The sequence below is a fragment of the Rutidosis leptorrhynchoides genome, chromosome 2 (genome assembly GCF_046630445.1).
Source record: "Rutidosis leptorrhynchoides isolate AG116_Rl617_1_P2 chromosome 2, CSIRO_AGI_Rlap_v1, whole genome shotgun sequence".
Classification (NCBI taxonomy): Eukaryota; Viridiplantae; Streptophyta; class Magnoliopsida; order Asterales; family Asteraceae; genus Rutidosis; species Rutidosis leptorrhynchoides.
The window spans coordinates 688,671,024-688,687,854 of NC_092334.1; the positions used below are offsets into that span (position 1 = coordinate 688,671,024).

Sequence of the window (16,831 nt, forward strand, 5' to 3'; positions counted from 1 at the left end):
AATATAATAATTTAACATCTCATTAGATATAATAAACAATGGGTTAACAACATTAATTGAGATCGTTAACTTAAAGGTTTCAAAACAACACTTACATGTAACGACTAACGATGACTTAACGAATCAGTTAAAATGTATATACATGTAGTGTATTTAGATGTATTAAAATACTTTTGGAAGACTTCAATACATATATCAAAACATTCTACCATGAGCTAGTCAACTAACTAGAACTCCTTTTAACCCCACTCACCACTCACCAATTACCACTCATCATTCACTCCATTTCACTTCCAATTCTCTTTCTAATTCTCTCTCAACACACACACACACACTCTATTATGAACGTATTTTTCCAGTAGTTAATCATCATCTTCATCAAAAATCACTTCAAGAATCAAGCTATAATCATCATAGGAAGAACACTTCAAAAATCCCTTCAAGTTTACTAATTTACTTCCAAGCTTTCTAATCCATTCCAAGTAATCATCTAAGATCAAGAAACCTTTGTTATATACAGTAGGTTATCTTTCTTATTCAAGGTAATATTCATATTCAAACTTTGATTCAATTTCTATAACTATAAACTATCTTAATTCGAGTAAAAATCTTACTTGAACTTGTTTTTGTGTCATGATCCTACTTCAAGAAGTTTCAAGCCATCCAAGATCCTTTGAAGCTAGATCATTTCTTGTCACTTCCAGTAGGTTTACCTACTAAACTTGAGGTAGTAATGATGTTCATAACATCATTCGATTCATATATATAAAACTATCTTATTCGAAGGTTTAAACTCGTAATCACTAGAACATAGTTTAGTTAATTCTAAACTTGTTCGCAAACAAAAGTTAATCCTTCTAACTTGACTTTTAAAATTAACTAAACATATGTTCTATATCTATAGGATATGCTAACTTAATGATTTAAAACCTGGAAACACGAAAAACACCGTAAAACCGGATTTACGCCGTCGTAGTAACACCGCGGGCTGTTTTGGGTTAGTTAATTAAAAACTATGATAAACTTTGATTTAAAAGTTGTTATTCTGAGAAAATGATTTTTATTATGAACATGAAACTATATCCAAAAATTATGGTTAAACTCAAAGTGGAAGTATATTTTCTAAAATGGTCATCTAGACGTCGTTCTTTCGACTGAAATGACTACCTTTACAAAAATGACTTGTAACTTATTTTTTCGACTATAAACCTATAATTTTTCTGTTTAGATTCATAAAATAGAGTTCAATATGAAACCATAGCAATTTGATTCACTCAAAACGGAGTTAAAATGAAGAAGTTATGGGTAAAACAAGATTGGATAATTTTTCTCATTTTAGCTACGTGAAAATTGGTAACAAATCTATTCTAACCATAACTTAATCAACTTGTATTGTATATTATGTAATCTTGAGATACCATAGACACGTATACAATGTTTCGACCTATCATGTCGACACATCTATATATATTTCGGAACAACCATAGACACTCTATATGTGAATGTTGGAGTTAGCTATACAGGGTTGAGGTTGATTCCAAAATATATATAGTTTGAGTTGTGATCAATACTGAGATACGTATACACTGGGTCGTGGATTGATTCAAGATAATATTTATCGATTTATTTCTGTACATCTAACTGTGGACAACTAGTTGTAGGTTACTAACGAGGACAACTGACTTAATAAACTTAAAACATCAAAATATATTAAAAGTGTTGTAAATATATTTTGAACATACTTTAATATACATGTATATATTGTTATAGGTTCGTGAATCAACAGTGGCCAAGTCTTACTTCTCGACGAAGTAAAAATCTGTGAAAGTGAGTTATAGTCCCACTTTTAAAATCTAATATTTTTGGGATGAGAATACATGCAGGTTTTATAACTGATTTACAAAATAGACACAAGTACGTGAAACTACATTCTATGGTTGAATTATCGAAATCGAATATGCCCCTTTTTATTAAGTCTGGTAATCTAAGAATTAGGGAACAGACACCCTAATTGACGCGAATCCTAAAGATAGATCTATTGGGCCTAACAAACCCCATCCAAAGTATCGGATGCTTTAGTACTTCGAAATTTATATCATATCCGAAGGGTGTCCCGGAATGATGGGGATATTCTTATATATGCATCTTGTTAATGTCGGTTACTAGGTGTTCACCATATGAATGATTTTTATCTCTATGTATGGGATGTATATTGAAATATGAAATCTTGTGGTCTATTGTTACAATTTGATATATATATAGGTTAAACCTATAACTCACCAACATTTTTGTTGACGCTTAAAGCATGTTTATTCTTAGGTGAATACTAAGAGCTTCCGCTGTTGCATACTAAAATAAGGACAAGATTTGGAGTCCATGTTTGTATGATACTGTGTAAAAACTGCATTCAAGAAACTGATTTCGATGTAACATATTTGTATTGTAAACCATTATGTAATGGTCGTGTGTAAACAGGATATTTTAGATTATCATTATTTGATAATCTACGTAAAGCTTTTTAAACCTTTATTTATGAAATAAAGGTTATGGTTTGTTTTAAAAATGAATGCAGTCTTTGAAAAACGTCTCATATAGAGGTCAAAACCTCGCAACGAAATCAATTAATATGGAACGTTTTTAATCAATAAGAACGGGACATTTCATATTTGATATCGATTCCACAATTAAGCTGGAAAACATAGATGACAATCGGTCGGTTGGAGATGAGGGTTCGTGTAATTCACAGAATGATAGTGATGAAGAGTCTGTTACGGATCACTTAAAAGAATTTGTGGGGGTTGACCTAAACTCCTCGTCCGAAGTCAGTAGCGAAAAAACAGAATCGAATAATGCTTTTTCCAATGTTAAGTCAGGCGAGGATGTTCCTAAAGACTTGTCTTCAGCGGCGTCTGAAAAGAAGAGCGAATGTTCCAAAGACAGTAACGTAACTGACAGTTTTATGAATCTAGGTAATGAATTACCTAATGATGCAGCTTCTAATTCCACCAAACCAATTAATGCTAGCTGGAGTGTATCACATCCTCCGGGTTTTACGAATGATAAAGATCAGAATGTAAGTCTTTGTTCCGTACCATCAGTCAATTATCATACCCCGTTTGTTTTACTTAATCATGATCGAGTCGCTGACTTTAGTAATGATCAAAGTGATGATATTTTTGGTATTGGTGAGCTTCTCGGTTTCACCACCAAAGGTAATAAGAAATTCTTGAATCGTGATTATGAAAAATTTGGTTTCTCATGAAGATTCTATCTATTAATAGTTGCGGTTCGTTGTTGTTTGATAAAAGAAAATGGATAAAAGATCTCTGTGTAAAGCATAATATTGAAATCTTGGCCATACAAGAATCTAAGTTGTCTCGTTTACAAATGTTTCATCTTAGATCTTTTTGGGGTAATCCAAATTTCGATTATGCTTTGAGCTTGGCCCGAGGTTTTTCAGGTGGTATCATTTCTATTTGGGACCCGAAAGTTTTTGTTAGAAGCGACATTTGGTGCGATGATAACTTTGTGATTGTTAAGGGTAAGTGGCTTCATTTTGATATGGATGTCTTTATGGTTAATGTGTATGCTCCCCAACCATTGGCGGAAAAATGAAGTCTGTGGGAAAAACACTCTGTTTTTGTTTCTTCTCATCCGGGTGATTATATTTTTATGGGAGACTGGAATTCTGTTAGAAATTCGGATGAAAGATGTGGATCGGTGTTTTGTTCGCAAGACGCATTTTATTTTAATGAATTCATAGAGCATAATGAATTATTTGATGTTCCTTTAGGTGGTTTGAAATTCACTTGGCGTAATAAGTCGGGAAGCAAGTTCAGTAAGATTGATAGATTTTTCATTACCGAGAACGTGCTTAATGCCATTCACGACTTGAAAGGGCTTGTTCTTCCTCGTGGTTCTTCGGACCATTCTCTGCTTCTTTTTTTCCAAGACAAGGTTGATTTTGGACCTACTTACTTTAAGATTTTTGATTCTTGGTTCGACCGACAGGACTTTGATGATTCGGTTCGTATAGCGTGGGATTTGATTAGTGTGGACTCCAATATTGATATTGTGGCCAAATTCAGAATACTAAAAGGTCATTTAAAAAGTTGGATCCATAATACTAGATCAAATGAAGCGAAGAGGATAAAAGAGATCACGGGCAAGATTGATGAGTTAGATATCATAATCGATTCCGGTTTGGCTAGCAATCCGGAAGTGAATTTGCGTAACTCTTTGGCGTATGAAAATAATGAATTATCTAAATTTATTGATCTTGATTTTCTTCAAAAAGCTAGAGTTAATTGGGACGTGGAGGGTGACGAAAATTCAAAATTTTTTCACACTTCTTTGAAACGCACCCGTCGAATTCAACACATTCAAGGTCTCTTAGTTGACGGAGTTTGGTTTGATGATCCGAATGATATTAAAGAGAGATTTTTTGATCACTTCAAAGCTAAATTCGATGTTCATGAAGCTGATTTTTCTTGTTCTGATCCACGGCCTATTCGTGTCCTTACTGAAACAGAAACTTCGACTTTAGAAGTGGACGTTGATGATGAGGAAATTAAACGAGCGGTGTGGAGTTGTGGTAGTTCTAAAGCTCCCGGGCTGGACGGTATCTCTTTTCATTTCTTTAAACACTTTTGGGATCTATTAAAGTTTGATTTTTGCAGGGACATTAGAGGTTTTTTCTCTTCATGTTCCATGCCTCGCGGTGCAAGTTCAGCTTTCTTTTCTCTCATCCCGAAAATTCATAAATCGATGTTGATTACCGATTTTCGACCTATATCCTTGGTTGGTTGTTTTTATAAGACAGTCACCAAGATTCTTACGAATCGTCTTCAAGGTATCATCGATAAAATTATTAGTCCGGTTCAAACCGCGTTTATTGCTGGACGTCAGATTCTAGATGGCCCACTCATGTTGAGTGAGATAATCGATTGGTACAAAAGAAAAAATAAAAAGATGCTCATGTTTAAAGTTGACTTCGAGAAGGCGTACAATTCAGTTAATTGGGAGTATCTTTTATCTATGTTATCGGTTTTGGGTTTTGGCGATAAATGGTGTTCATGGATTAAGGGGTGTCTTTTTTCAGCTCGCACGTCAGTCCTTGTTAATGGCTCCCCGACTCGTGAATTTCCTTTGAAACGGGGGTTGAGACAAGGTGATCCTCTCAGTCCTTTTCTTTTTATTATTGTCATGGATGGCCTTCATCTAGCTTTCAACCATGCCATGGAAAGAAATATTATTCGCGGGATTAAAGTGGGGAAGGACAACATTAATCTTTCTCATTTTATATATGCGGATGCTGTAATTATTTTTTCAGATTGGAGTGCTATTGAGTTTAGACGCATTCTGCTTATTTTAGAAGTGTTTTATAAGGCCTCGGGTTTAAAGCTAAATTTCAATAAATCTCATGTCTTTGGTATCGGGGTGGACCAATCTGAGGTAGAATCATTTGCGAGTGCTACTGGCACTCGAGTTGGTACATTTCCTACCTCTTATTTGGGTATTCCTATTGGTTCGAATATGAAAATTGTGTCAAAGTGGGATTCGTTATGTGAGAAGTTTCGGGCTAAATTATCTACATGGAAGGCGAGTCTTATTTCGGCAGGCGGAAGACTGACCCTTGTTAAAAATGTTATGGGTAGTTTAGGGATTTATTGGTTTTCTGTATTTAAATGTCCCGATACTATTCTTAAACGTCTTGAATCGATACGAGCTACCTTTTTTTGGGGTGGAAGTAACTTGATCAAAAAGATGTCTTGGGTCAAATGGGAGAAAGTGTTAGCTTCGTTTGACAAAGGTGGGCTGAATATTGGAAGCCTTAAAGCTTTCAATTTCGCCTTAGTATTTAAATGGTGGTGGCGGTTTTTAAAGAACCCGAACGACTTGTGGGCTAGAGTTGTTAAATCGATACATGGGCATAATTTTCATTCGAATCACAGCAGCTCGTCAGTTTGGGCATCGATCATTTCTGTATGTTCGAATATCACGATTAAGAAGCTGTTACCGACATATTGTTTTCGTATGTTAATAGGGGATGGCCGTAGTATTCGATTTTGGCACGACCTATGGGTTGGAAACGAACCTTTTTCGCACCATTTTAACAGAATACTTCACTTGGATTCAACCCCGAATGCATACATCTCGGATAAATGGGTCGATGGTAATTGGCTTTTCACTTGGGTTAGAGATTATTTGGGTGGTAGAAATGAGGATCTTATTAATAGTCTTTTCAGGATTATTGCTAAACCTGTGTTGTGCGATCGCCCGGATTCTTGGACATGCTCTTTGAATAAAGATGGCAGTTATACAGTTAAAAAAGCTAGAGAGCTTATTGATCACTTGCTTCTTCCGACCTCGCAAGTTAAGACTCTTTGGCACTTGTTTATGCCTAGAAAAGTTAATATTTTCTTATGGCGTTTTCGTTTAGATTCTCTTCCTGTTCGTTGGAACCTATCCGCGAAGGGGATCAATGTCTCTTCTATTGTTTGTCCGTCTTGTAATAATGGGGTGGAGTATAGAGATCATTTGTTTTTCGAGTGTGATGTGGCTCAGGATTTATGGCATAAAATACGTATCTGGCTTGATTGTGATATGCCTCAAATGTCGTCTTGGGATTCCTTTTTTACCTGGTTAGAAGGTGTTCGTTTACGCCCGTTGTCAAAAGATCGGATCATCGCGGTGGTGGTGACGTCTTTATGGGTTTTATGGCGATTCAGGAACGGTGTTGTTTTCTTAGATTCTTTTTGTAACAAAAGTAGTTTATTTGATTTCATTAGATTAATTACTTTTCGTTGGATTAAACATATAGGTCATTTAGTTTCAAACTGGAACTCATGGCTGTCTATGCCTTTGTAATTTTCCCCTAGCGCCTTGCTAGGGATCGTTTTATTTATTTATAATCATTCTTTGGCCGTTAAAAAAAAAGATTTAAGCCTATTATTAGCAATTGATTTTTGCGCTATCGTGTTACATAATTTTTTTTAATATATATCTTTTATTATGTTATTTATAATTTATAATTTTAGTTTTAACTAATTTTTTAGACAAAATTATGCGGTTGGTCTTAGAATTTTGCACCAAAATTTAGTTAGAAATTAATTTTATTAGTATAACATGTACATCATTTAAGACCATCGTTAACAAGGAGTTTTGCACCTGTTTTTGGCCCAGCACGCCAGCAACACGCATGCTGGAGGGTAAGAGGGTGGTCCGTGCTGGATGTTAGTACGGGAAAAAACTGGGTGTGTTCAAGGCTTTTGGCGACGTGGAGGTTGGATATTGGACCGAAAATTAACGGATATATTTTATATATCCCATAGAAATCATTAAATTTTATTTAAAATTATACTCAATAACCTTTTTTATATAAATACTACAAATTATTACCCCTATATACTAATGCTCACCAAAATCTTTGTAGTTTTAGTTATTTTGGATGGTAGTTTTAAGTTTGCGTTCACACTGCAATTGCTCCCTCATCTTTGCCTCAATTTATAAAACAACCCCTCAAATCCTGCAATTGCTCCCTCATCTTTGCCTCAATTTATAAAACAACCCCTCAAATCCACATTTTTTTAAGGGGTAAAAAGTGTAAATATAGAATTTTTCTAAAATAAAATAAACTTATTCCACCCGAATTTTTAGAGGGCTCTATCTTCTCGGTCGGTACGAGTTAAATTTTTCCGAACCCACCGTTCAACTCAAAAAAATCTTACGACCACAACGGGACTAACTATACGCAAAACGGACACTTAAAAAAAACGCCCAATACCTCAGACTATATTCAATACTTATACACACCTATAATACGCTCCGTTAACTATGAATACGCAACCCAAAGGCCCCGTTAACTATGAATACGCAACCCAAAGGCCCCGTTAACTATGAATACGCAAACCAAAGGCCCCGCGGCATCGCGCGGGCTCCTTTTTCTAGTTGAACACAATTTTTATTCAATTTCAACTCACATTTCTCTCTGTCTCCCACAATTTTCTAACAAAATATCAAACATGGATGCTTATTTAGGTATTGCCGATGATTCTTCGGACGACGAGTTATTATTAAATGTTATGGGTGCGTACGCCGAAGTGCTAGATCGAGAAGCTGATGAAGGCCCTAGTCAGAGACCCCCACGAGCACCCCGAAGGTATCTTCATAGGGATCGCGAAGGTGCTGCAACACGTCAATGGAAAGACTATTTTTTCGATGATCCTACGTTTCCTTCTAATAAATTTAAAGACGTTTTTGAATGCGATCGCCCTTATTCCTACGTATCGTAAAAGGTATATCCGAATGCTCTCATCATCCTTTGCCAGCGCACTTTGAATTTTTTAAACAAAAACACGACGCTACTGGTCGTCCAAGTTTTAATATATATCAAAAGTGCGCATTTGTGTTGCACCAATTGGCATACGGTACATAAGGTGATATGTTTGACGAATATTGCGTATGAGTGAGCAAACATCATTAATGTGTTTAGACAACTTTTGTTTGTGTGTAACCGATTTGTATCAAAGAGAGTATCTACGAAAACCAACACAACATAATATTCAGCGATTATACATCGCACGAAGCAAAACATAGTTTCAAAGGGATGCTTGGAAGCATCGATTGCATGCATATAAAAAAAACTATCTCTTATACTCGAAGTTGTAGCTTCATATGATATGTGGATATGTCACGCCTATTTTAATATTGCAGGTTCCAACAATGATATCACTGTGTTAAACCGATCACCATTGTTTGATTCTATTAAGAATGGTACAGCTGCAATTGCACTATTTACTGTAAATGGTCATGAGTACACACATGGTTATTATCTCACTGAAGGTATTTACCCGGATTGGGCTACACTTATTAAAGCTTTTTCATCCCAACAGACGAGCCACATGCAAAGTTTACACGGTTTCAAGAAAGTGTATGAAAGGATGTCGAGCGCACATTAGGTGTTCTTCAAGGTAGATTCAATATATTACGTGTGCCTGGACGAGCTTGGAAAGCCAAAAAAATGTCCCGCAATTATACGCTTATATACTATTGCACAATATGATCCAAGAGGATAACGGTTTTGCTATAACTTAACTCGACGAAGAGTATCTAAGAGATCTAGATAACCAACCTACTTTTGTTAGGATCGTAATAGTAATCATGCAACACGAGATAAAGAAATACGCGACAGAGATGTGCATAATCAACTTCAGGCAGATTTAACCGAGCATATATGAAATCTTCCACCAGATTTCCGACGCACCAACTAGTTTTTTTTTATTGTATTTTTCGGACTATAAAATTATTGTAATCTTTTATTTTTAGGACTTTTTAATTATTGTAATCTTTTATTAATTTTAAGTAATGTGTTTTTTATTAATTTGTTATTATAATTTTAAAATAACAATATAACTAATTACACAAAATTACCATATTAACTATTAGACAAAAATGATGAATAGTATCAGGGGTATTTTTGTCATTTCTTTTTTTTGTTAACTTCCACTTTGCCAAAAAAACCCCCCACACTTTGTTCAAACATTAAAACCAGCCCCTCAAACAGGGGGGTAAAGTGTCAAACAAAAATGATGAATAGTACCAGGGGTATTTTCTTTATTTCATTTTTTTTTTTAACTTCCACTTTGTCAAACTCCCCCCCCCCCCCCCCCCCCCCCACACACACACACACACACACACTTTGTTCAAACATTAAAACCGGCCCTCAAACAGGGGGTAAAGTGTCAAATCAATATTTTCATAAAAAAATCTTAAATAAACTCCACCAAAATATTCAACAGGTCATATCTTCTCGCTCGCAACGAGTTAAATTTTTCCGGCATCATCGTTAAACTCGAAATAATTTTACGAACACAACGTCACTAACTATACGCAAAACGGATTCTTTTTGAAAAACGCTAAATATTTGGGGTAGTTTTCATACACGTTGATTTTGCGTTAAATTTTTAAAAGTCGACAATTCCATAGCGAAACGCGGAGATGCACATATATTGTTAATTTAAAATAACATTTAGATCTTTCACGGGTTATACCTTTTAGTTCGACTAGAGTTGCGCTTCAACGACATCGTTAGTCACGAAATAATTTAACAAACTAAACGCAATAAAATACATTGAAAACCGAACCCTCAGCGCGAAGCGAGGGTTCGAAAACTAGTAAAAACTAAAATCAAGAAAAATGAAAAAGAAATAAAAAATGCTCCACCCCTACTCACCAACATGCCACTCAGCACGCTACCTATTTTTTACCAGTTTACCAGCACGCTCATCAAATACCTTACCCTTACCTATCAATACACCAACACGCACCTATCATTGTTGAAGATGGTCTAAATAAAGAGAATGAAGTTTAAGATGTGGTGCAGTTAGATAATGAAACACGAAATTATTATCATATACCAAGTATAAAGCAATACAAAAATCATTATATCTCTATAATCTCTTTTATCATAGTATAATATTGATATTGATATTGATATTCGTCTAAAAGTTTTATTGCTCCAAATCCCCATAATATATTTAAATTAAATCATTGTAGTCGTTCACCCGCCTCTCTTTTGGAGTTTTAACTTGGAGAGAGGAAGGAAAGTGATGAGAAAGTAAAATAAATTTTTGTTTCAGAGTTTTATTTTGAAGAGAAGTGAAAAAATTATGTATATAATTTAGTGTAATTTTCTTTCAATCTTTCCTTCCGGAATAAAAGTATCTTATTTCTTTTCCTACTCAACAAACCTCAAAAACGTATCGTTGCTGCTTTTCAGGACTCGATTCATTTAATGGACATAATGTGAACATATATATCTTATTAGAATGAACCACAACTTTTCGCAACAACTTCCTTGATTCCTTTATATTTTTCTTGTACTTGAAAAGACGCGATGTTTTGTCATTCTTTAAGAATACAGTCTCACTTTATTTCGGATTCGGACATTCATATAGTCGATATAAATAGAGGGTACCCTTTCTCTATAGTGAAACTAAACTAAAAAAAATGCCCAATGTGGTATTTATATTAAACAATCTATTATTAGTAGTATCAGTGGCTGTGAACATTTTGTTTTTTAATAACATGAAAGGTATTAATGAAATTATGTCTCCTTTCTCATTGTCAGCACCTACAAGTTGCTCAATCAATGATGAAAAGGATGACATAACTCACGATATCAAGACAACGTCGTTGGTGTTTTCATCGGCGTTATGTTCTAAGAATGATGATGTTGAAGTTCAAGATGGTGACGTAGTTGTTGATGATGGAGTTGTCATTGATCTTGATCAGTGAGTGTTTATTCAACTCAAACCTTATTTTATTTTTTAACTTTCAAAATGAAGAGTTAGTATATTTTTCTAGAAAAAATATATAATAAAATGGAACAATTGCATGTAGTAATTTGAACTAGATTTTTGGTTATCTTTAACAAGAAAAAGGGAACCTAGTTATCTATGTATCTTGGTAGTATATATTAGAATTTTCAGTACATACTTTTTAAATATACGTTTTATGGTTTTCGAACCTATATATTACCATCGTTTATATATAAATGTATCAAGATCTGTAATTTGTAATAATCAAATAAACCAAACTTCATTACTCGAAATTCTTTATGAAGACAGTCAAAAGCTATAGCTATACTTTATTGATTATATCTATTAATTATTATTTTTATGAATTAATTTTTAATGTTATTCTTTATAGAACATAAATAGCTATCCCACTATTTGTTAGACAAAAGTTACATTTATGAAATCTTATGCTTTATTTTTAATTCTACGTATTTTTCCTAATGAATCATCACTTACATACAGTGGTGATCCAACAATGTATGAGGAGTTTTGGAAGAAAAAGGGCGAAGAAACAACCGTGGTGATCTCCGGTTGGCAATTTATGAGTTACTTTTCGGATATAAAAAATGTTTGTTGGTTTTTAGAATCAACATTGGCCGCTGCAGTTACAAGGTTGCACAAAGTGATTGGCAACGCTGTAACTGACAGTCGACACATTGTGGTTGGTACAGGTTCTTCCCAACTATATCAAGCTGCACTTTATGCTCTCTCATCTCCTGAATCCTCAGAGCCCTTAAATGTGGTGTCGGCTGCCCCATTTTATTCGGTAGCTTTTTTTTATCTTAGTATACCCATATACTTTCAATATTTATACTGAATATTGACAAAGATATTATTACGGAATAAAGCATAGTATTTGTATTTATACCTAACTTGCATAACAAGTAACCGACTTACAATAATAAACTATATAATTACTAAATATAATAAAACTAATCTAAATAAGAATATTCTCTAATATATGCATGTACTCAATTGCAGTCGTATGTAGTGATGACGGACTACTTAAAATCCGGGCTACATAAATGGTCAGGAGATGCATACAAGTTTGATCATAACGGGAAACCTTATATTGAGGTGGTAACATCTCCAAACAATCCGGACGGATCTAAAAGGGAAGCTGTTGTGAATGGAGATAAAGGGAGTTTGATTTACGACCTTGCTTACTATTGGCCACAATATACACCGATATTGGGCCCCGCAGACTATGATATCATGCTATTTACAGTCTCCAAAATCACTGGTCATGCTGGTTCACGTATCGGGTAAATAATGTAATGGATAATCTAATTAGATGTGGCAATATGGTGCTTGGGTCAATTTTGGCTCCGTTTTACTACAAACGGGTCAAATGAGTATAGAAATTATTTTGCTAAAACAAGTCAAAGGTGTTTAAAAATCAGATTATCGACATGATAAAACTTTTTTAAGTAATCATCAAAATGACCTTTTATATGTCAAACATGTTTTGATCCGCAAATGGAAACTTATTAATGTTGAGAACTAAAGGTATACCATATATGTAATCTGTTGCAGTTGGGCTATTGTCAAAGATGGAGAGATTGCAAAGAAAATGACCAAATTTGTGGAGATCAACTCTATTGGTGTGTCAAAAGAGTCGCAGATTCGAGCTGCAAAGATTTTGGAGACATTATCGGATAGCGTTGAAATGAAAGAAAGTGAAACTTTTTTTGACCATAGTTATGAACTAATGTCAAACAGATGGAAGAAACTTAGAGAAGCAATAAGCCATAACAAACTCTTCAGTTTGCCTGAGTTTCCCATAAATACATGTCTTTTTAGCAGGCGAACTTTTGGACAATTTCCAGGTGGCAAAATTATAATCATCATGTCCTTTTATAAGTTAAAGTTCATTATTATGATCTAACAAAAAAATGATTTATATTAATTTTTGTAGCATTTGCTTGGTTGAAGTGTGAGGAAGAAGTTGGCGATTGTGAAAGCTTCCTTCGAGGTTATAAGATTAAAACCAGAAGTGGGAAACTTTTTGGAGTGGGTGCAGAATATGTGAGGGTTAGCATGTTGAGCCGCGAATCAGAGTTCAAGATTTTCGTAAATAGGTTGTCAACGATCAAAAAGGAACCTTAAGACGTGATCTTTTAATAAATCTTATATTGTAATAAGTTCAAGTCTTAATGATATTATAAATAAAATCTTTATTATGCAATTAACTAGTGTCATCATTCTATCCTTATTATCACCCAATGTTATGTATCTCACCCATGGTAGTGTGTGATAAATAAACATTAATGTAGTCACCTCATTAACTACAATAATTTATATTTATATACACGTGTTGAAGATTCTAATAAATCGAATGTGGAATCCGACCGTTATTTTTAGATAACGTATGTATTAATATTCCAAAAAATCTAAATGGCAGACGGTTTGTTGTCGTATAAAAGTTAAATCACGTGACACTTTCTATTATTGGACCTAAACACATTAAAATAAGTTTATTATATTTTTGATAATAAAAAGGTAACTTTAAGTTAAAATGATTTGTCTCCTTTATTGAGACATTCGAGGGTGGGTATGATTGGTGCGAGTACGATTCTCGCACTTGGAATTTTTAATATCATTTGTGTTATATTTTTCAACATTAATTTTTTCAACATAAATCTCAAAACAACCTTTCTTCAACATTACTTTTTGTCAAGTATTAAATATTAATTTAGTAATCAAATTTATTAACCGTTGTCATATAAAAGTTAAATCAAATGACGTTTTCTATTAATCGACCTTTACACATTAAAATAAGTTTGATGTATTTTTGATAATAAAAAGTAACTTTAAGCTAAAATGGATTGTCGCCTTTATTGCGACATTCGACGGTGGGTACTATTGGTGCGAGTTCGATTCTCACACTTCGATTTTTTCATATCTTTTGTGTTATTTTTTCCAACATTAGTTTTCTTTAACATTACCTTTTGTCAAACATTAAATATTAATTTAGTAATCAAATTTATTTTTACAATATATCAAACATTATTTTTGTTATTAATTATTTTTACAAAAAAATATAATCATTATTTTAATTTGTACTTATTTTTCACAAAAATGTTATGATTTTGACATACTATTTTTATAAATAAACTCCAATAACGATTAGAGTTTGTAAGAAATGCTCAGTTGCGACCTTTGAGCCACAAATGATACGTATAAGTGGTTGTCCTTAGTGAAGTTGTGGAGAAACGCTAGCTGATGAGATTTGACTTATAGACACTAGGAAACATAAGGAAAGACGGTCTTGGGGTAGACTCAAACATTATTTAAAGAATCACAGTATGCTTTAAACTGATATTGGTCTTAAAAATTAATTACGTTAAATCCATATAATAATTTCAAATTAGTTATTGTAATCGTCAACCAATCCATTATAAACATGACCTGTTCTTCATTTTGTTATGATAATCCATTATTTTAAAAAAAAATTATTTTCTTTAAATAAAAATTCACTATAATTTATTTTAAAAACATTTATTTATTTTTTTAGAAAATATATAAAGAAAAGTTAACATTATTTTATTTTCATTTTTGTTATTTAGAAAGGGTTGTCGGTAAATTAGGCTTCTAGGCCCGTCAGGGTTTTAGCGTAACGACTGTATAAGTTTCATATAAAATATTCATCATGTATTAAACATTCATAACAGGTAGAAAAGTATGAAAGATGAAAGTAACTAAATACAACAAATTCATATCATTAAGTTAAGGAAAACATCGTTTACAAACGAAGTCTGGACTGTTACAAGTGCTGACATTCTTTAAACCGCTCATATTACAATCTTTGGCGTTCGCCTCCGGGTACTTAATTTCCCGCTCGGAGGTGAGAAAGCGTAAAAACAGTATAAGTTTTAGATAAAATATTCAGCATTTATTAAAATAATAAAAATTATTATATAAAATAATTTATTTTTTATTTATTTGAAAAAACATTTTATTTTTTATTCATAATTAAATTTTAATATTTATTTAATTTTAAATAATATTTTATCAAAAAAAATTTAAAAAAATTATAACTTAAAAAAATATATTTTAAAATATATTTTACCTATTAAAAAAATAATAACATTATAGTGTAGTTAAATACATTATAGTGTAGTTAAATATTGTTTGTGAAAAATTTGGCTATAATTATGTGATAAAAGAAATATGGAAAGTAAACAAAAATAAAAATTAATATTTATTTTATATTAAAAATTAATAAATATTTTTTGTTTTTTTATTTTTTAATAATAAATTTGTAAACGAAAATTTAGAAATTATTATATATATATTTTTTAAATAATTTTTTTTCAAATTTTTTTATAAATTAATTTATTTATAAATTAATATAAAAATATTTAATATGATTTTAAATATTATTTTTAACATAAAATTCTTAAAAAACTTTTTAAATTTTTAATTAAATATTAATAAATTATAAAAAATCAAGTTTTTTATTCGTATAATTTTATAAATTTGATTTTTTCTTACAAATAAAATTTATTATAATATTATAAAATATTAATATTATCTATTTCAAAAAAATTATTAATATTATTTTCTATTTCAAAAAATAAAATATAAACAATATATATATATAAATATATATATATATATATATATATATATATATATATTTAAAAAATTTAAACTTTTCACAAAAAATAGTTAACTATTTTATTAACTTTATTATAAATTTTATAATTAAATTTAATATATATTTTATCATAATGTTATGAATTTTATGAATTATTAATTTTAATAAATCATAAAGAAATATTTAAATAAAAATAAAAAAATTTATGTTTAGCATTTTTTATGTTTAATAAAAAAATATTAAATAAAATATTAATATAAAATAAATATTAATATTATTTATAAATATTATTTTTTAAAATTAATATTCAGTTTTTTAAAAAAATATTTAATTATAATAAAATAATATATAATTTTTTTGTTCAAAATAAATTTTTTTTATTTTGTATAAAATATAAAAATTATTAATTTTTATATTGATATTTTTTTATTTTTCAAAATAGTTAAAAATTATATTTTTTTAATAAATATTTTATTTATTATGATAAAATTCAAAAACTATTATTTATTAAATTATATAAATATTATTTTTTATAAAACATATTTATTTTTTTTCATTTTAGTTTTTATTTTTAATAACTATTATAATAGTTTTTGATAAATTATTAATTTTAATATTTATTTACTTTTTAAGTGCTTATTCACAATTAACTTAATAAAAAAAATAAAAAAATTTTTTTTAAAATATATTTATAATAATAATAATATGTTTTTAAATATTTTTTTTATTTCTTTCATAATATAAATAAAAAGTTATTTATTTTTATTAGCTTGTTTTTATTTCAAAAAGAAATATTTCTAAATTAAATATATAATTAAAATATTATAGTTAATTTTTTGTAATTTTAATTCTATAATTAATTATATAA

The 16,831-nt window shown here is 31.1% G+C and overlaps 1 protein-coding gene across 1 annotated transcript; it reads left to right on the top strand.

The window, feature by feature from the left end:
* Positions 1-8,024: 8,024 nt before the first annotated feature.
* LOC139890349 (L-tryptophan--pyruvate aminotransferase 1-like) lies at positions 8,025-14,158 on the top strand. Its single transcript, XM_071873236.1, has 8 exons — positions 8,025-8,184; positions 8,716-8,844; positions 11,096-11,294; positions 11,823-12,126; positions 12,342-12,625; positions 12,897-13,189; positions 13,279-13,433; positions 14,093-14,158. The coding sequence occupies exons 1-8, from the start codon at positions 8,025-8,027 to the stop codon at positions 14,156-14,158; spliced, it is 1,590 nt and encodes a 529-aa protein (XP_071729337.1).
* Positions 14,159-16,831: the final 2,673 nt, after the last annotated feature.

Excerpts from the sequence above, each read along its gene's own strand:
- LOC139890349 (XM_071873236.1), top strand. The coding sequence starts at position 8,025 with ATGGATGCTTATTTAGGTATTGCCGATGATTCTTCGGACGACGAGTTA. Across the intron at positions 8,185-8,715 it reads TCTTCATAGGGATCGCGAAG|GTTCCAACAATGATATCACT; the intron begins GTGCTGCAACAC and ends TTAATATTGCAG. Across the intron at positions 12,626-12,896 it reads CATGCTGGTTCACGTATCGG|TTGGGCTATTGTCAAAGATG; the intron begins GTAAATAATGTA and ends AATCTGTTGCAG.